Raw genomic sequence first — 18,781 nt, forward strand, 5'->3', positions numbered from 1 at the left:
ATTTTAGAATTCAACAAATGGTTTCAAAGTAAAATATAAGCTTGAACTGAATTATAGAATATCTAAAGATGAATAATAAATATGAGTATAATTGAAGATAAAATATAAATTGGATTTATAAGACATCAAAAGATTAAGAATACCATAAAAAAGTTAAAACACAATGGGTGCACATTGTAATTACTTAATCATCCCTTTGATGTTAAACGATGCACATTGTCCCATAATTAGTGTCACTCTATGTGTTATGATCTTGTGATTGGTCATAAAATTACTTAAAAATTAAATTTTAATTTAAATATATTGTTTTCAACCAATCACAAGGTTCACATATATAGTGACATTAAATGTGCGACAACAGATGTACACTCGTTAGTAAATAATTGTAAAGATATGTTTTTAGAAACTAATGAGCATGGCTTTGCTGAGGCTATAAATGCTAGTGTGTGTCTGCATCATTTGTAAGCAATACATTTAGAGCATTTTCTTACCCCCCCAAAATTGAAATGCCTATTATCAACACTTTTCTAACTATGATGACCAAGTGGTTTTCTGTAATAGTAGAAGCAGTAACAAAGTTTAAGGAATACTTTTCTTCACCAGTTTTGGCTGCCATTTGTGGTTCTGCATTTACATCATTCATGGTAGTTTTGGAGAGAGTTCTTTTTGCTGCACTTATTTGCATTCTGGCACTTGGTATGATGCATTTATTTCTCCCCTCTCTATTTATTACTACCATTATTATTATAGATAATTTAGTCACTTATTTTATGCCTCAAAGTTACTGTGACTAATGGAAATAATATTTTATGGAAGTTATTATGGTCTTATGAGCAATGTTTGATCTTCTTGGCACAGGAGGGTCAATAATAGGAACAATTGCAGGAGGCATCAGAGGTAGAACCACAGTAGATGGTTTTTTTGGTGGTGCTGGCAAGGGAGCAGTTATAGGAGCCATTGCAGCCCTAGAATTGGTTAATAATGCTGCTAATGGTGAACCATTACCAGAGGTAATGTTTCCATTTCCTTAACTTACCAGAGCTTGAAAGCCCTATTAACTAGTACCATTCATACACATATATACAATTACTAGTACAATGCCATTGCTGTTCTTCTAACCTCTCAAGTTTTGGTGTTGAATTGTAGGTTCCCATGTTAAGCACTTTTTTTAATGCCAACATGATTATAGAATGGATGTGTTCAGCTGCTTCACGTGCCTATGATTTGCATGTGAGTATATTTTTTACATTCTCGGTAAATCATCGAAATTTGCGTAAATTTTAAACTGATTGGACTAACATTTGGTGGAACGTAACTGATCAGTTTCAGATGAATATATCGGAATCAAGTTACGGAGAAGTAACAGATATTGATGATAGTGATGGAGTGCCCCGAAGTTGTATTGAAAATCTTCCTTCTGAGGAATACAACTCAAGCAAAATGTTGAAACTGTACGATAAGATAAGTTGTTCAATTTGCTTACAGGTGAGACATATCTCAGAGAATTGATCTGATATTTTCTTCATATAAGACAAACGAATAGAAGTTGAACTTAGGTAACTGATAAATTAGTAGACACTTTTACCAATGAACTATGAACTATCATGAAATTGGACTATCAGAGAAAATTTAATATGTATTTAATGATGTGACAGTGATGTGTACTTACCATCCGAGGATTACTCACCAATGAACAATATATTACTACAATATTTATGTAAAGTTACAGTATATTTTGAAGAGAAATTGAATATATAGATAATTATTATTAAAATATAAATGAATAGTAGATTATGTATAAATTGTATATAAATCTTTATACTAATGTAATATAAATTTACTATCTATTTTTAATATAATATAAACTCATTATCATTATTCATTTTTAGAGTTAAATATTATGCATAAATGGCATAAGTATCTTTACATTATATATGTATATTATAAGATGTATAGTATAAGATTTGTTATTGGATTTAAACATGAGTGCATCATGAACATAAAAAGAGTTTAATCAATGGGGATCTAGGACTTGTGGATAAGGAGTGTAAGTTGCATTGAGTGACCTAAAAGGTAAAAGAAGATGACATATAAGGGTACAACATGTTATATAACGAATGAATACAAAAAATATTAACCAGATATTATATACACATACTTTTCAGATATTTATATGTATATTATCAGTGGTAGTAATATGCATAAATGATATGTAGACACTATATATAGATATTCATATAAGAATACTATTCTCATCAAATTATCTTTTAACATACATTATGATTTATGATTTGTTCTATAAAAAAAATACAGCATGACTTTGTCGCATTTTTAATATAATCTGATAAATATTTATTTTTTGTGTGGGGAGTCAATATTATAATGTAGTATGAGTATAATATAATAATTCTTAACACAAATGAAAAAGCATTTATCTCAGACATATACAACTAATGTATCATATTTGTTGTCTATTTTTGCAGGATTTTGAGGATGGAGAAATGGTGAGGATACTTCCAAAATGTGGCCACATTTTTCATCTAGAATGCATAGACAAATGGCTAATCCGACAAGAATCATGTCCAATGTGTAGAACTTGTGTTCTTGATCATTTTTATTAATTGTTCTGTAGTTGGTTGAACAATGGTTTATATAATAAAATATGCATCTTTTATAATTTTTTCGATTAGCAACATAATATAATATCAACTCAAAAGTTGAATCATGCAAATAACATAAATCTTCTATCCTCACTATTTTATATAATAAAATAGCCACCTAATTAAAACAAAAAATTAGTTTTTTACTAAAAAACAAGTCATCAATTTTTTTTAATAATTAAGGTGATTAATACTTATTCATGATAAATATATAAGATTTCACCTAAAATGTTGATCTAAAAAATTGAAATAGAAAGGGTCTGAAATTTCAGCCCACAGATTTATTTTCAATCATCTAATGAATATGGTTTAATGTGTCATTTTGTTAAAAATAAAGTAAGATTGTTATATTAATATATATAACACTTAATAAAAAATAATGAGGCATCTATTTCATAATGCCGATTGTGAATCCCAAAAATTGATCTTGTTCCAATTATGGGCACAGACTACCATGCTGATTTGCACCATATTGAAATGATAAGTTTTTCCCATGTTTGTTGGTATTCTTTATTTTTTTCATTAATGCCATGACCATGAGTAACTTCACTAGTTCCATTTCAAATGGTTTCAATCTTCTACATTTCAATTTTGGTTTGTTCCCCATGGATGATTCTATAGTCATTACTATTACTGTTGTATCCTAATTTCTTAAGATTGTGTGTATGTCCATTAAAAGTTAAAGAAACTAAGTCAGCGAAATTGTTCTTTCTGTAATGTTGTATGACATAATATCATTGGGCCATGACTGAATATCAACTTGATCTTATTGTTCCACATGATATCTTAGGCTAAAATTTAAAGAAACTTTCTCCAACAACAATGGATAATGTGCACAAAACTCCCCTTTAAAAAACCATCAACGTTCACCTCTTTAAAAGTATTGGTTTGTGAATATTATCTCAAAGTTATACATATTTTTGTACATATACAACAATGCATGGTTCAAATATATATATACAGTTATTTTGACTACCTACATATGTTTGTCTTCTTACATGGAAAGTGTAAGGTTGGACCATAAAGGTTCCTTCACAGATAGGATGCAGTCATGATTTCATATTATTTTGAAATAAAAATAAATAAATAAAGTTTAAAAAAATTTCAGCCACATGTTCTAGTAATGATATCTCCCTTGATGATCATGAGAACATATTTGTTGTCCCATAACTTTGTATCATTCTATATGTCAAGAGATGTGATTGGCTAGAAAAATATTTAATAATTATAATTATAATTTAATTAGTTTTTTTTCCAACCAAATCAGAATTATGGAATGGTACACAAAGTGGGACAACAGATGTGGTCGGCAAGCAAAAATGAGAAGCATTGCACCCTTTTTCACCATAACCTATATATCCAATGTTGTAAAGCAAAGTCTTATAAAAGCACTTGAATCATCTTGAATCAAAATCACCTAAAGCAGCTCTCATGGACCCTTATGAGAGACGACTGACACAAAATAGTGTGACATGTTTTAGGTTTGTAATATGTTAAGGTAGTAGAGCGTAACAATTACTATCATGTTGGACGTAGCTACCTGAGTTATTCTTGCTGAACAATGTGGTGGCTAGATCTCTATCAAAGAGGAAAATGAGTGTGTGCATGTCATGTGTGTGTATATATTGAAAAAATAGAGTATGAGTATTATCTTGGATTTGTGTATAAGCTCTAAATCATTTGTATCCAACACAGATATATTCGGATCTGTGAAGATAAAATAAATAAATAAATATGAAGATAAGATAAGATACGTTTTCAACAAAAAATAGGTAAGATAAGATACATTTTCAAAAAAAAAAAAAAATAGGATAAGATAAGATACGTTTTATTAATTTTATAAATTATTCTACTATATTTTATAGTTCTAATATTTGGAATTTTGGAGGCTAATGATTTACAATTTTCACTATATTTTCTATTTTTGATATTTTGATTTACACTTATAATTTTATCATATTTTATACATATATTTCGACTTGAATGTATAATATCTTATATGATTTAGAAAAAATGTAGGTAGACACATCAATTGTATATCAAATATCGTTATCTGTGCTTCTAAACACTTCTTAAGTTTGGGCCCGATGCAATGATAGGAACAATTCGTGTCATGAACTTATAATATGGAATTGAATTCAAGACCATTAGACTTCTAGATAAACAAATATGAATTAATTTAAATAATTTATTATACATCAAAAACTGTTATAATCCATAAGATAACAATAATCTAAATAAACAATAACCGATAATAAGATAAAGAAAACTATTCTAGATAACAATAATATTCTACAAATCCAAAATTCAAAAATCCAAATATAAGCAATGGGTGGAAAACATATTGAACGAGGTTGAAACAGAAGATTCTCCAAAGCTGTCACCTCCACTTATTTTCTGTCAACAAAAAGAGAAAACAAATTTTCCATTTTCATTCAAATCCAATACGCCATAACCATCCACCACCGCTTCCATAAGCACCAACCAGAGTAAGCTATTTTTCTTTATTAAATTTCTCTCTTTTATATTCTCTCTCCCCTTCAGATTTCATTCAAAACTACCTTTTTTTTTGTTTCTTTTAAGATACTACTTATATTGATTATTTTGTTTGTGTCCCTCTGTTCTGGAGCTGAGTATATATATATCTTTCAAATTTCTGATTTTTGCATCTGGGATTTCATTATCTTCCTGATTTGTGCTCCACCTTCTTCAAAGTTCTAATCTTTTCATTAATCAAGTTGAGTTCCACCAACAGATTTCGACCCTGATTCTATTTATTTGTGGCTTATTGATAAACTTCAGATTATGTTTTTTTCATTCCAAGTTCTTATTAATTATTATGTATGTATGGATACCAAGTTGATTTGAGAAATTCACTACCTCCTTTATTCTCTAAATATTCTCACCAAGTTCATTACTTTCACCAAGTTGTTATGTATCAAGACTAATGCAATACCTCATTCATGGCCTTTTTTTAATAATTTCTTTTGGGTTTTGAACAATGACCCTGATAAATTTTCAGGGTAATAGCTATCTACAATTTACATAATGGAAGGTGTTGTTGAGAGAAGAGTCATTCCCTCAGATAATAGTTGCCTATTTAATGCAGTTGGGTAAGCAATCGAATACAACCCCTTTTTTTCATGCAATATTTGTGCCAGCCATGATTCCATTTGTAATTGTTTCTCTCAATTTTATCATGTTCACTAATTTCAGATATGTTATGGATCATGACCCAAAAAAGGCTTCTGAGTTGAGACAGGTAATTTGCACGTAACTGAACCTTCATTTATGGCCCTTGAAATATTGTATCTTGATTCTTGAATATTTTGTTGTGCTAACAATTGTATAAGAAGCTAATATGCTATTGCTTCATTTGCAATTTTGCATTGCCTTGCATATCACTTTGTTTGTATCAATTCGAATTCCTTTTGCGAAACCAAAAATTCACTACAAAAATTTTGTTTGCCATTTGTGGAACAAATATTCCTTTAAGACATTATATAGAAATTTAAGTAAACTGGGTTGGCTTTTCAATCATGAAATGGTTACAACAAATGCAAATGATGAGTGAAATAAGTATATGTTAATGTTCTCATCATTCTATTTGATTCTGAACTGCTATTTCTTAGTTATAATGTCATTTTTGTATTACATGGAAACTTATTCAGCTGTATGTATAAATGCATGCTGGACATGGTTTTGTAAGAAGTTAGCCTTGGAGTATATATAATTGTGCCTACATGTTTTTTTTCCTTCTCTGGTTGTTCTGTTACCCTGCATTGGAACTTAAGCTTCTTCTTAGTTGGAACATCATTCCATCCGAAAAGTCCTTATTAATGTAGTTCTCATGACCGATGCTACATCACTCAACGCTGTTCATGTAATCAATTGCAACTAAAACCATGTCATCTTTAGATCATGCATTTATTCTTCATATGTGAAAGACACAGTTTGTCATTTGAGAAATATCAGTGATGTGGTACCTTTATATCCTTATATTGCCTAATATCATTACGCGTCAATCATGTTCTTGACATATATTACTTATGTATTTTGAGTTTTTGACTTAACATTTTGTGATGTCTAATTTGCTAAAGGTTATAGCTGCCACAGTAGCAAGTGACCCAGATAAATTTTCTGAAGCATTTCTTGGGAAGCCAAATGCAGAGTATTGTAGTTGGATTCTTGACCCAGAGAAGTGGGGAGGTTAGTTGATCTATGTCTTCCTAATCATGGCTGTTGTAATTATAGAAGTATTTAATGTATGCTGGGAATTTTTTTGCCTTCTAATGTGTGCAAGGTTTGACTGTATAACATCACATGAGAATAAATCATTTTCATTTGGAACATGGAAGCATAATGAAACTTACATAAGTTTAGGTTTGTTTATATTTTAATTTGTTGGCTTTTGCTTGACTTTAGTGCCATAAATATGATACGAAATATATATGAACAAAAGATGGTTATCCTGAAAGTTCAAAAGGAATATACATTGGCTTACGATTACAAACACCTTTACTTAAGCATCTAGATACTCAGATTAGAACTGAGCGGCACAGACAATTTTCTACAGCACTCGGTGGTTCTTTAAACTTCAGTCACATGTTTCTTTCTTCCCCCCCATGCTAAATGAGGCTGAAAGCCCGTGGAAATTATATAACCATAGGCTTTTGATCAAAATTTTATGGTTCTAGATTTTGTAGTTGAAAATTTAACATGAGTTTCAAAGGGTATTTCGAACTCTTACTTAGTAACAATTTTAGCAGTAGATCGCTATTAGTTTCCATTGGATGGATATGCTAATTAACCTACCTATTTCTTTGCATAGGTGCAATTGAACTTTCAATATTAGCAGAGTATTATGGACGTGAAATCGCAGCATATGATATTCAGACAACACGATGTGATTTGTATGGCCAGGTTAGCCATTTTGGTGCGCATTCTATAAGCTCTCAAGTTTTTTCAACCTCATATTGCTGAAATTTCCGTTCTCTTCTTTGACGGCAACTTTTGACAGGGAAAAAATTATTCTGAAAGAGTTATGCTGATTTATGATGGTCTCCACTACGACGCTTTAGCTGTATGTCTTTCCATTTACCAGAAATTACTTTGTCATCAATCCATTATCTTTCATGCATTTTGAGTGAGGAATGGAGGGGTAGGGAAGAGAACCTTAGAATCTAGATTGAACTGTATCTTCTCGTGATCTCCTCAAAGCTACTTAACTGTGGCTTGAGATGTAAGTTGTTAGCATTGCTGACATGTGGTTTATCTAGTTTCTGTCACACATGGATCACATACAAAATTAAGGTTTATATCGATTTTTCATTCATTTTTATGGGACTTGATGGTTATAACTTATAACTTGTGTGTGTGGGTCAGATGTCTCCCTTTGAAGGAGCTCCTGAGGAGTTTCATCAGACCATATTTGCTGTACAGAATGACAGAACCATTGGACCTGTTGAGGGGCTTGCTCTTAATTTTGCGAAGGAGCAACATAGGTACTATTCAATCCTTTATCTTCAAAGTAAGCTTGAATATGTTGAAAGAGGTTAGGATTAGCACATTTAGATGATGATAAAGATATATAAATCTTCATTTTTTTGCTTTCTTTATACCTGTCTTGTTGTAAATTTCCATAGGACTTGGTCTTTTTGGTTTAGAACCATAGGACTTGGTCTTTTTCATAATCATGTTATGCAACACACTAATGTTTATATTGGTGCAGGAAAAAGAGTTACACTGACACCTCCAACTTTACTCTACGATGTGGGGTGTGCCAAATTGGAGTAATTGGTCAGAAGGTAATATTCCTTAGCACTCATTCATTCATTGCATTATGATATAGGTGCCATTTTAGGTGTTAGCTCTTGTGATTCTGAGTACTTGTCTGTGAATGTTTTCAGGAAGCAGTGGAGCATGCTCGAACTACCGGTCATGTTAACTTCCAAGAATATAGCTGATGATTATGATGGTACACTGAAAGATACTATTTCACATGTTGATTTGAATGAGCATACATCATTGGTGCAAAAGATATTGCTTTGTTGCATTACTATCAACTCCTTTTATCATTTTAGTCAAAGTGATTAAACTACATTGTTTGTGCTTGGAAATTGTTGTAGCAAGTTATGGTGTAACTTTCTGGAAACAGTTTCTATGCTTTCGGGGACATCGTAGTTTACATCAACCTCCTCTTCAGACTCTACTGAGTAGGAGTCTCGTATATTGATAGCTCCAATAGTCTCAATCCTTGTTGATTGTTGTTGTTAGAAACCTACTTTACTTCTCCAGCAGCAAACCAGATGAAGAAAGAAAATAATTTTATTTGACATTATTTGTCCATAAAGAATTGTTATCACCACCATTGAACAACAATAACCAACAAAAAAAGTTAAACAAAATTAAGATGATGTAATGTGAATAACATCATATTAATCAGAAAGAACTTGATATACTGTTTTTATAAACAGGGGTACTTGATAATATATATAATTTTCCATGTATAACCTTCACAGAATAAATTGTCATATGGTTGATCATTACTTTCAATTATATAAAATTATGTGTTTTTATAATGAATGTTGAAAAGAGCTAGAATAAAATATAACTATAATATCATAAAATAAATATTTATCTACAGTTAATACATTATTCATGATTTAATTTTTATTTAAGAGATAATGACTGAAAATGAATGATAAGCAATACAGTAACACTATAAAATTCTACATACATTGTTAGTACTATAACCTCATTGATTTCTGTGCATTTTATGAAAATGGCTTTTCTGAAACAACTTTTTTATCCCTTTGATTGTATAATATAAGGTTATGATAAGCTATATTCAGATCTAAGACTAAGAGTGCATGAGAATAGAAGAGTATAATATAGTGTTGGGTCATTAAAATAAATCTTAATTTTCAGCAAGAAAGGCCAACCCCATGTGGGAGCACGTTTTAATTTGGAGAACACATAAGCTACGTGGAATTTCACTAGTGTGCCACGTGGATGTTCCCTCGGATGCTTTTCATTTTCGAATCTGGGATAAACCTGCACGTGACTTTCACAAAAATTATATTTTTAATTCAGAACAAATATGTACCAAATTATGGGACTTTATCAACAAAGAGACTTTTGATAGTTAAAGGACCTAATTTGTATTTTGAATGTATGAGTGTAATATCTATAACGCGTTTTATAGTATATAATTTATCATTCATTAGTGTTATTAAAAAGTATTAAAAAAAATAGTGATAATTAAATATGAATAGTGAATAATACAATGATAATGTTTCAAACTTATACTACATTTTTATTTAATTAACTTTGTAATACTGATGTTGTTAAAATTATTGAATTGAAACAGAGGGTGGGTTGACAAAATCATTAATATTCAATAAATACATAATTGTTTACTTCACCACTAATTTTCCCCATTCTTATTACTCTTCTTTCTCCATCTCTTTTTATTTTCTACTCTTAGAACCAAACATATTATAATTAAATGAAGTTTTTCAGGGACTCATAGACATGGCATTTGTTTCCCTAATTTCATACTTGTAAATTCTAATCAATGTGGAAAAAAAACAGAAATGAAATTAATTAACTATTAAACATAAATTGTTATCTTAAGAATTATAATTTTAAAATATTAAAACTAAAAAAACCTAATTAAATTTTAGTCCTATTAGGGGATAGATGTGTGAGTAGATCAATCATTTTAAAACTAAATTAAATTTTAGTGTGAAATTAATTTCAAATTGTAATTTCATACTTGACCAATATTAGATTTTGATTTTATTATTATATATATGTTTCATTTTTTTTTTTAATTTTAGTCCTATTATGGGATACATCATACATGTATCACTAGGCCATTCATTTCATTTACATCATAAATGACATAAAGTAAAGATATTTAAGAATTGCATATTTATATATATGATAAAACATGCAGATTTGTATTCGTACATGATGAGTGTACCAATCTCTTTTCTTTGTTGAACCCACACTCTCTTCTTCTCTATTCTTCTCTAAATGTCTCATTCTCATTTCACATTATGAAGATTCCTTACAACTCTCACCACGCGCCTTCTCACTCAGGTGATATTCACTCTCTCAACAACCCTTTCCATAAACGGAAACCCATCACAACCCGTTCAAAGAGACTCGGGGCTCCGACCGGTAAACGGAGCCGCCCTGAAACCCCTCTCTTGAAGTGGAAGATCAATGACCAAGCTCATGCCAACTCTTCGTCGCTCGCACCCTCCGTTCCGAGAACTTACCGGAACTCCGACAACAACAAGAACCGGACTCATGTTGCTGTGTCGGCACGGAGGCTCGCCGCCGGTCTGTGGCGGTTGCATATGCCGGAGATGGACATGAATGGTTGCCGGAGGACTGAGGATCGGTTGGGACTTCAGGTTGGATTTCGATTTTTCTGTAGTAGCTGCTTCAAGATCTTTAGCTAGTTTTATCTTCAAGTGAAGCTTTGCATCATGCATTTCATTTGTTTTTTCTGATTTCAGATTTTTTATTTTGCAGTTTATGTAGTTTATCATTATTTTAGGTTTTGAAATTTCTGCTGATTTTATTGTTGCTTGATTTTGAAGTGTCTATGATTGTGTTGAAGTGCGAGATAATGATACTCAATCCTTATCATCATTGCGTAACTTTCAGTATGGGAGTTGAGATTTATGGATTTGACTTTCTATGAAAACTAAAAAAATAAATTATTATTTCAAACCTACATCTTTTGATTTAGTTTGCTCATGATTGATGTGGCTATAATGGAAACCTAATTATGTTGTTGTTTGTGATGATTGGGCAAATGAGTTGAGTAGGGTTTGTCTGTGACTGTGTACTGTTGATAATCTATTGGTTTATGTTATATCTGTTGTCCTTCTATATTGTTAATATTGGCTTTGCAAATCTGTGTTCTTTTATATGCTTAATTTGTGACTTTATTTGGTTTTGCTGATTTGTGTTCCTTATGGATGAGATTCTGTTATTAGATGTCTATGCAACCATGCATTCCTCTTAAAAAAATGGTTTTCATTGATACTGCTATTGTTGTCTCATTTTTGTTCACATGGTTTGCATCATTATCAGATCTTTGTGGTTTCTTGGCATATAAATTTGATAGGTTTCTATTTTGATCTAATCACTGATGTGACTCATCTGCAGCATGGAATTGGCCATGTAGGCCTCCCATTCCATGGTCATCCAAATGGCACCACTCATGGTTATGATCTGAAGAATATATCTCAAAGTCCGCGATCCATCTCTGGGACAAAAAGTGGACACTTCTGCGAGGTATGATGTTTCTTATCAGTTGAATAAAATCATTTGAAATGTTAACAACCATTTATAATTGGGGTTATTGAGTGGAGGTCGTATACGTAACTCAAGTTAGAATTTTACCATTAGCTGTGCAAATGTCTGTCTTAGTCATATAGTTCTGTGCTTATGTCAAAGGATGCCACTTCCTTGAGATATGATATCAAACTGTAATCATAGCAAGGATGCTATATGCATTATTGTAAGATTTTTAGAAGGGCATGGATAAAATATTTTTACATGTTTCATGTAAACACAATTTGTAAATGTAGCATTTAAAATATTAGTCGTAGGATGAATTGTTTATGATTGAGGAAATTGTTTAAAGCTGTCCTGCTTTTACTTGCCAAAAGTGAATTAGTAAACAATTAAAGTGCTAATTCTAGACCCGTTTTGTGTTTTTCAGCCTGAGCCTCCTTTCCAGTTTTCCAACACTGAAATGGAGGGTGCAACAAAGTGGGATCCTTTATGTTTAAAAACATCAAACGTGGCGCAACATATCTACAGCCAGATGAAACTTCTTGACCATAAGGTAAGTGCTGTATCTGCTGTATCTGCTCTTGAAGCTGAACTGGAGCAGGCACGCTCGCGAATTCAGGAGCTTGAGACCGAACGCTGCTCCTCCAAGAAGAAACTTGAACATTACTTGAAGAAGGTAAGTGAGGAAAGGGTCCAATGGCGAAGCAGAGAACATGAGAAAATCCGTGCATACATTGATGACATCAAATCAGAGTTAAACCGAGAAAGGAAAAGTCGGCAAAGGATTGAAATTGTCAATTCGAGATTGGTTAATGAGTTGGCAGATGTCAAACTATCAGCAAAGCGCTACAAGCAGGATTACGAGAAGGAAAGGAAGGCCAGAGAATTGATCGAGGAAGTGTGTGATGAGCTTGCCAAGGAAATTGGAGAAGACAAGGCTGAAGTTGAAGCATTGAAGAGGGAATCTTTCAAATTTAGGGAAGAAGCGGAAGAAGAGAGAAGGATGTTACAGATGGCTGAAGTTTGGCGTGAGGAACGTGTTCAAATGAAGTTGATAGATGCAAAAATTGCTCTTGAAGAAAAGTATTCACAGATGAATAAACTTGTAGCAGATTTAGAATCTTTAATTAAGTCAAGAGGCATGGATCCCAACTCCAAGGAGATGAGAGAAGCACAGTCACTTCAACGAGCTTCTGCTGCAATGAACATTCAAGACATCAAGGGATTCTCATATGAGCCCCCTAATTCAGTTGATATTTTTGACATTTTTGAAGATGCAAATTTTGGTGAGCCCAATGAGAGGGATATTGAGCCATGTGTTTCTCACAGTTCCGCTAGTCATGCCTCAAATATTCACAAGGTGAGTCTTGAAGCCAATGTAGTAAGTAAAGATGGCATTAAGAGACATTCTGATGTATTTATGGACGACAATGGTGATATAGAAGGAGAGGAAAGTGGATGGGAAACTGTGAGCCATGCTGAGGATCAGGGCTCAAGCTATTCACCAGAAGGGAGTGACAAATCTTTGAGCAGGAATAATAGGGAGATTAATGTCTCGAGGAGGAGTGTGCTGGAATGGGAACAAAATGCAGGTGAGGAAACACCAATAACCGAAATTAGTGAAGTGTGCTCCATACCAACTAAGCAGTCAAAGAAGTTGTCGTCCATAGCGAGGCTCTGGAGGTCAGGCCTAAACAATGGGGATAATTACAATAATATCTCTATGGAGGGAATGAATGGGAGGATTTCAAATGAAAAGTTATCTAAGGTGGGAATCATGTCTCCTGATCATGGATTAGGTAAAGGCGGACTAAGTCCTCAAGACCTTCTATACCAGTTGAGCTCTCCTGAGTCTGGAAATCCACAATCACATCGAGGTATGAAAGGATGCATTCCTCGCAATACACTGAAGAGTAGTTTGAAATCCAAACTTTTGGAGGCTAGGATGGAAAGCCAGAAGTTTCAGTTGCGGCACGTTCTTAAACAGAAGTATTAGATATGAGCATGTTGTTCATACATGGCCCACCTGTATAACTTCAAGAATGAATGGCAGACAGAGAAGCAACTCATTTTAAATTGTCAAAGTGCAAATATGCTGCTATGGCTTAACTATACTGCTCAGAAGTGATGGGGTGCCATGAATAAATGCACATTTTCTGCCTCAGACTAGCTCGTGCTTCAGCTCTTCATTATCGTTCATATTTTGATTTGTAACAAATATTTTGATTCCCTATGTGACAAATAATCATCTTGGGAAATAGGTTGCTTTGTAATATGTAATGACAGTTGCTTGCTTCATTTTATGTAGGGGTCTTTTGAGTAAGCATGTGGCTTATGTTGTAACATGGAAAACAGATTGTCATAAATTATAAATGTATCATTATCTTTTCAGGATTTTGACTTTATAATTGCAGGTACATCTTCTATCCATAATTTGTGCTACTTAATATTAAATAATTAAACTTTTAACTTAAATTTATATCTTTCAATTAATCATAACTCATGTCATATGGATTGGTACATACCATGGAATATCATATGTGCTCAGTTTCTTTTACGTGTCAACTGTCGTAGGAGCGATACTTGTTGAAAGAGACAACCATGAATCTTGAAAGAAGTTAATTCCTTATCAAAAATGTGAGGAATTACAATTAGTGGTACTAAAAATTGTATTACTGTATATTTTTTGGTTGCCTTTGTTTCCTCCAACGTTATTGTTTTGCAGTATTTTTACTAAAATGTCTATATTGGCATAATAATTTAATAAGAATAAAACAGGAAAAACTATTTTTGACTAATATTTGAAGATTTAAAAGTATGGAAGGGAAAGAAGAGACAGAGTATGTAATAATATTGGAAAAAGTTGTGGAATTTGGTTAAAATTGAACGATTCTTAATTAAAATAAATCACTAATCACTCACCCGCCAAAATATTTTGTTTTCAATTTTCAGTGATTCCTCAACCATTGCTCAATTCATTCATTTTCCCTCTCCCTTTTCAATTTCCTCTATTTTCCTCTAATGGCGGATTTCGCAGCTCCCTCATTTTCTCTAGGGTTTGATCTCTCTTTCGATTCTCACCAATCCCCTCCTCTTTCTCCTTCCCCACACCATAACCACCACCGCCACGACGAGGATTTCCCCCCACAGGTCCCTGACTCCGATCCAGAAACCGGACCCGATCCTCCACGCCGCATCCTCAAGCGCCTCCGCCGAGCTCCTCCGCATTTGTGTTTTGATGTCGACGATGACATTCAAGAGTTTTCCTCTCAAGATGATGTTGATGATGGTGGTGATGTTGTTCAAGGAGGTAACACAAAACGTTAATATTTCTCCCAATCTCAGATTGTTCAACTTCTTAACATTAATCTTTTTTATCCTAAACTTATTTACAATTCAGTTTTATGTGTTGAGGTTTATGCTGTTATCACACTCACACCTTATCTAATATATACTGAAACAAGAGGTTGCTGAGTGTAATCAAATCAAACCTCATAGAGGTTAGTGTAATTTTTCCAAATAAGTTATGGCTTGTTTTGTTTTGCTTAATTTTAGGGGAAAATCATGTTTTACTCCCATTCAAGTGCTCTCTTAGTAACATTTTGATTGCAAGTTGTTTTCAATTCAAAACATTTTAATCCTAACACTGTTGATGAGCTGGGTAGTGTTGAGTATAGAGATTTTGATATAGCAGAACTGAAAGGTGTACACAACAATTTCTTCCAGTCAAGGTGTCTTGCATACATGAACCAAACTTATCCGGGTTAAATATTATTGTTCCCCTAGTTAAAAATTTAGAATGTCTAACCTGTCTCATCTGTTCAAATAAATATATAGTGTTAAACTGCATCATCTGGAAGAGGATATAGTTGTAATCAATCAAGTTTTATGAGCATTTAATGTTTCAGTCATTGTACTGTGATTCTGTTTTCTGCTGGCAGATTTTAAATTATGTCTTTGATTAGAAATGATTGATTTTGATTTTAAAGTTTTTTTTAATGTGACATTAGCACATGCATGTTGGTCAGCACGGAATCATTCTGTGTGTAGCAGCTCAAAAGTTTCATTGAAGGGTTGTGGAGTTTTAACTCCTTATTCATTGAGCAACTCTAGGGAGAGAAAAAGAAAGCAAGCTTCAGATATTCCCATTTCTCTTAAGATGGAGACAGGCCAGAGTGGGTTGACGTTTACAAAGTTAACAACTACCCCTTCTCGAAGGTTTCAATTGCTTGATTCTAATTCTGATGACCCGGTGGGTGAACATATTAATGCTGATCATAAAACTGACTCCTGCTCCAAGGAGGCAACACACAGCCAAAGCAAAGCCGCGACTTTTTTTGAACAAAATTGTTCTGCCAAGATGGAGATGGGTCAGAGTGCGTTAAAGGTTCCAAAGATAACAATTAGTCCTCTTCGAAGGTTTCATTTGATTGATTCTGATGACCCAGTAGGTGAAGATGTTAGTGCTGATCGTAAAATTGATCCCTGCTCAAAGGAGGCTACATATAACCAAAGCAAACCCGTGACTTCTATTGAACAAAATGGTTCTGCTAGGATGGAGATGGGACAGAGTGGGTTTAACTTTCCAAAGTTAAAATCTAGCCCTCTTCGAAGGTTTCAATTGATTGATTCCGATTCTGATGACCCAGCAGTTGGACATGTTAGCGCTGCTCAGAAAATCGACCCCTACTCAAAGGATGCAACATGTAAAAAAAGCACAGCTGTGAATTCTTTTGAACACAGTGGTTCTGCTAGGACGAAAACGGGACAGAGTGCATTCCTATTTCCAAAGTTCGCAAGTAGTCCTCTTCGAAGGTTTCAATTGATCGATTCTGATTCTGATGACCCAGTAGATGAAGATGTTAGTGCTGCCCATAAAATTGACCCTTGCTCAAAGTACGCAGCTTATAACCAAAGCGAACCTGTGACTTCCTCTGAAAAGAGTAGAAAAATGCCATTTGATATGAAACGAGGTCAGGGTCTATTGAAATATTTTTCTCCCCTGAAGAATTTTTCCATTCCAACACCTGCCCTTAATGAGGTATGTGAAGAATACTTTCGTTCTGCCAAGGACAAAGAAGTGGAGAATTCAGGGATTGATATATCAGAAAGTCACCCTGAAATGTATTTTGGGGTTAACTCTAGTTGCCAAAAGGATCAACAACTATGGGAGTCATCTGGCCCTCTTCCTCCTGCTCATCGTTATTTTTTCCACGAGGTTCCAAGAATTCAGCAATTAGTTCACAGGCGCTTGTGTAATTTTTCTCCGCTTGGTGTCAACAGAGTGAATCAACAACCTAATGTCTCACATATAGATTACGTGTAAATATTTTATTTTCTTATCCCACCATTTTTATCCTTTGGTAATGATTGAAAAGAAATATTTCTGCAAGTTATAATAAGTTCTTTGTGCATTTTGATTCCAGGGGACAATTTGGCTGCACGTGTGCTTCTAAAACGCATGAAACTCAAAAAGGTTTTGCTAACAGCTCAATAAGGGGGGCGAGCAAATCAGCAAATTTGACTGTGGAGGAAACCTTTGATGCTTCTGGGGGGTGGGTGGATCCAAAGATTAGTTCCCCATTTAGCAATGGAGAATCTTCTAGACAGAAAACCACAAAAAGAAATAGCAGGAGCAATGTGTCAAAAGGTAAAAATAAAACAGAGAAATCAACCTCTTCAAATGTTTCTTGTAGTTCTTCAAACTGGGTGGAACCCAAAAGATGCTCCAATATGCCAAAGGATGCAGGAAAAAGGCGTGTTCAAGCGAGTGCTCAATCTTCTGGTCATTGGTATACATCTGATGGAAGAAAGGTATGTCTACTGATAATTTGAAAAATCTAAAATATATTTAATGCCTTAATGATATTACCTGGTGGATTTTATTTTATTTTTTGATGCTCCTAGTATGATAGATTTGCAATATAATTTAAAAATGAAATGCAACACTCATAAGTGTATATAGATGCAATGAAATATCACTTTCACATTACATACCGCAAAGTCCAATATGTGAATTTGATGATTTATAATCCAGAAATTTATTCTCTGAATCTTTGTTTTAGTTATCTTGAATCCCCTGATTTGGCAAACCAAATATCACTCTTATTCTGTATCCTCTCACTGCAGGTTTATGTCAGCAAAAGTGGGCAGGAGTTAACAGGCCCAAATGCTTATAAACAATATCGAAAGGTACATCTATTTACAGTCTTACAGACTATTATGATTTTTTATTGTCCTTTTGGATGGAAATGGCAATGAAAGCCTTTGATTCTTTCAGGAGAGTGGAGCAGGATTCAAGAAATCAAAAGCAAAAACAAGTGCCAAGAAGACAAATTCAAAGAAGAGAAGCTAAACATTTGATGGCAAGGCATTTATTCCCCGTCTGGTCCTCATCCTGTAAATTGCTTGTATTTTTATCTTATCCCTACCATTATCCTACTCCAGACACGTTAGATTGTATTCTACTGTCATAAACTTCTGGTATCATGTTTCCCATGGGGGCACGAAATCCGGCAATTTGGCATGCAACATGATGTTTGAGTTTGCACTTGATGCTCAATGAGGTTTCAAATGCAAAAAATCATTGCAAGTGGTCATTGCTTCACATACGTCTTGCTACCATCAAACTGCAGCTTCGAATGTTGGTTCACCTTTTCTTCACAACCCACATTCCACAATGATTCTTTCATTTACTGTTTACCTATTTTTTATTCAACATTTGGTTCAAAAAACAATAGCCTGTGATGATGATCCTCATTTGAAAAGAAATGAATACATCGTGAGCTTCTTATTCT

At 33.4% G+C, this 18,781-nt stretch overlaps 4 protein-coding genes across 9 annotated transcripts; all 4 read left to right on the forward strand.

Annotated features, from left to right (window-relative positions):
* On the forward strand, positions 393-2,621 carry LOC109359611 (NEP1-interacting protein-like 2). The gene is made up of 5 exons (XM_019604310.1): positions 393-696; positions 859-1,010; positions 1,147-1,230; positions 1,324-1,485; positions 2,484-2,621. The coding sequence occupies exons 1-5, from the start codon at positions 507-509 to the stop codon at positions 2,619-2,621; spliced, it is 726 nt and encodes a 241-aa protein (XP_019459855.1). The 5' UTR covers positions 393-506.
* Positions 4,995-8,807, forward strand: LOC109359156 (ubiquitin thioesterase OTU1-like). Of its 5 annotated transcripts, XM_019603713.1 has the most exons (10): positions 4,995-5,031; positions 5,123-5,149; positions 5,683-5,773; positions 5,877-5,922; positions 6,761-6,869; positions 7,492-7,583; positions 7,681-7,743; positions 8,046-8,164; positions 8,392-8,467; positions 8,570-8,807. In XM_019603713.1, the coding sequence occupies exons 3-10, from the start codon at positions 5,709-5,711 to the stop codon at positions 8,624-8,626; spliced, it is 627 nt and encodes a 208-aa protein (XP_019459258.1). In that variant the 5' UTR covers positions 4,995-5,031; positions 5,123-5,149; positions 5,683-5,708; the 3' UTR covers positions 8,627-8,807. The 5 variants fall into 5 exon arrangements, with proteins under 5 accessions (XP_019459258.1, XP_019459259.1, XP_019459260.1 ...); XM_019603714.1 differs by lacking the exon at positions 4,995-5,031 and having other exon boundaries at positions 5,039-5,149; XM_019603715.1 differs by lacking the exon at positions 4,995-5,031 and having other exon boundaries at positions 5,080-5,165.
* LOC109361029 lies at positions 10,636-14,304 on the forward strand. 2 transcript variants are annotated; one of them, XM_019606317.1, is made up of 4 exons: positions 10,636-11,089; positions 11,853-11,981; positions 12,412-14,018; positions 14,069-14,304. In XM_019606317.1, exons 1-3 carry the CDS (start codon positions 10,727-10,729, stop codon positions 13,978-13,980), a joined length of 2,061 nt encoding a protein of 686 aa, XP_019461862.1. In that variant the 5' UTR covers positions 10,636-10,726; the 3' UTR covers positions 13,981-14,018; positions 14,069-14,304. The 2 variants fall into 2 exon arrangements, with proteins under 2 accessions (XP_019461862.1, XP_019461860.1); XM_019606315.1 differs by having other exon boundaries at positions 12,412-14,304.
* On the forward strand, positions 14,947-18,775 carry LOC109359226. The gene is made up of 6 exons (XM_019603807.1): positions 14,947-15,294; positions 15,995-17,306; positions 17,411-17,798; positions 18,114-18,176; positions 18,265-18,384; positions 18,431-18,775. The coding sequence occupies exons 1-5, from the start codon at positions 15,006-15,008 to the stop codon at positions 18,337-18,339; spliced, it is 2,127 nt and encodes a 708-aa protein (XP_019459352.1). The 5' UTR covers positions 14,947-15,005; the 3' UTR covers positions 18,340-18,384; positions 18,431-18,775.

Source organism: Lupinus angustifolius, chromosome LG11 (genome assembly GCF_001865875.1).
Source record: "Lupinus angustifolius cultivar Tanjil chromosome LG11, LupAngTanjil_v1.0, whole genome shotgun sequence".
NCBI classification, from domain to species: Eukaryota; Viridiplantae; Streptophyta; class Magnoliopsida; order Fabales; family Fabaceae; genus Lupinus; species Lupinus angustifolius.

Excerpts from the sequence above, each read along its gene's own strand:
- LOC109359611 (XM_019604310.1), top strand. The coding sequence starts at position 507 with ATGCCTATTATCAACACTTTTCTAACTATGATGACCAAGTGGTTTTCT. Across the intron at positions 1,011-1,146 it reads ATGGTGAACCATTACCAGAG|GTTCCCATGTTAAGCACTTT; the intron begins GTAATGTTTCCA and ends GTTGAATTGTAG. Across the intron at positions 1,486-2,483 it reads GTTGTTCAATTTGCTTACAG|GATTTTGAGGATGGAGAAAT; the intron begins GTGAGACATATC and ends CTATTTTTGCAG.
- LOC109359156 (XM_019603713.1), top strand. The coding sequence starts at position 5,709 with ATGGAAGGTGTTGTTGAGAGAAGAGTCATTCCCTCAGATAATAGTTGC. Across the intron at positions 6,870-7,491 it reads TGACCCAGAGAAGTGGGGAG|GTGCAATTGAACTTTCAATA; the intron begins GTTAGTTGATCT and ends TTCTTTGCATAG. Across the intron at positions 8,165-8,391 it reads TTTGCGAAGGAGCAACATAG|GAAAAAGAGTTACACTGACA; the intron begins GTACTATTCAAT and ends ATATTGGTGCAG.
- LOC109361029 (XM_019606315.1), top strand. The coding sequence starts at position 10,727 with ATGAAGATTCCTTACAACTCTCACCACGCGCCTTCTCACTCAGGTGAT. Across the intron at positions 11,090-11,852 it reads AGGATCGGTTGGGACTTCAG|CATGGAATTGGCCATGTAGG; the intron begins GTTGGATTTCGA and ends ACTCATCTGCAG. Across the intron at positions 11,982-12,411 it reads AAAGTGGACACTTCTGCGAG|CCTGAGCCTCCTTTCCAGTT; the intron begins GTATGATGTTTC and ends TGTGTTTTTCAG.
- LOC109359226 (XM_019603807.1), top strand. The coding sequence starts at position 15,006 with ATGGCGGATTTCGCAGCTCCCTCATTTTCTCTAGGGTTTGATCTCTCT. Across the intron at positions 15,295-15,994 it reads TGGTGATGTTGTTCAAGGAG|CACATGCATGTTGGTCAGCA; the intron begins GTAACACAAAAC and ends ATGTGACATTAG. Across the intron at positions 17,307-17,410 it reads GTCTCACATATAGATTACGT|GGGACAATTTGGCTGCACGT; the intron begins GTAAATATTTTA and ends TTTTGATTCCAG.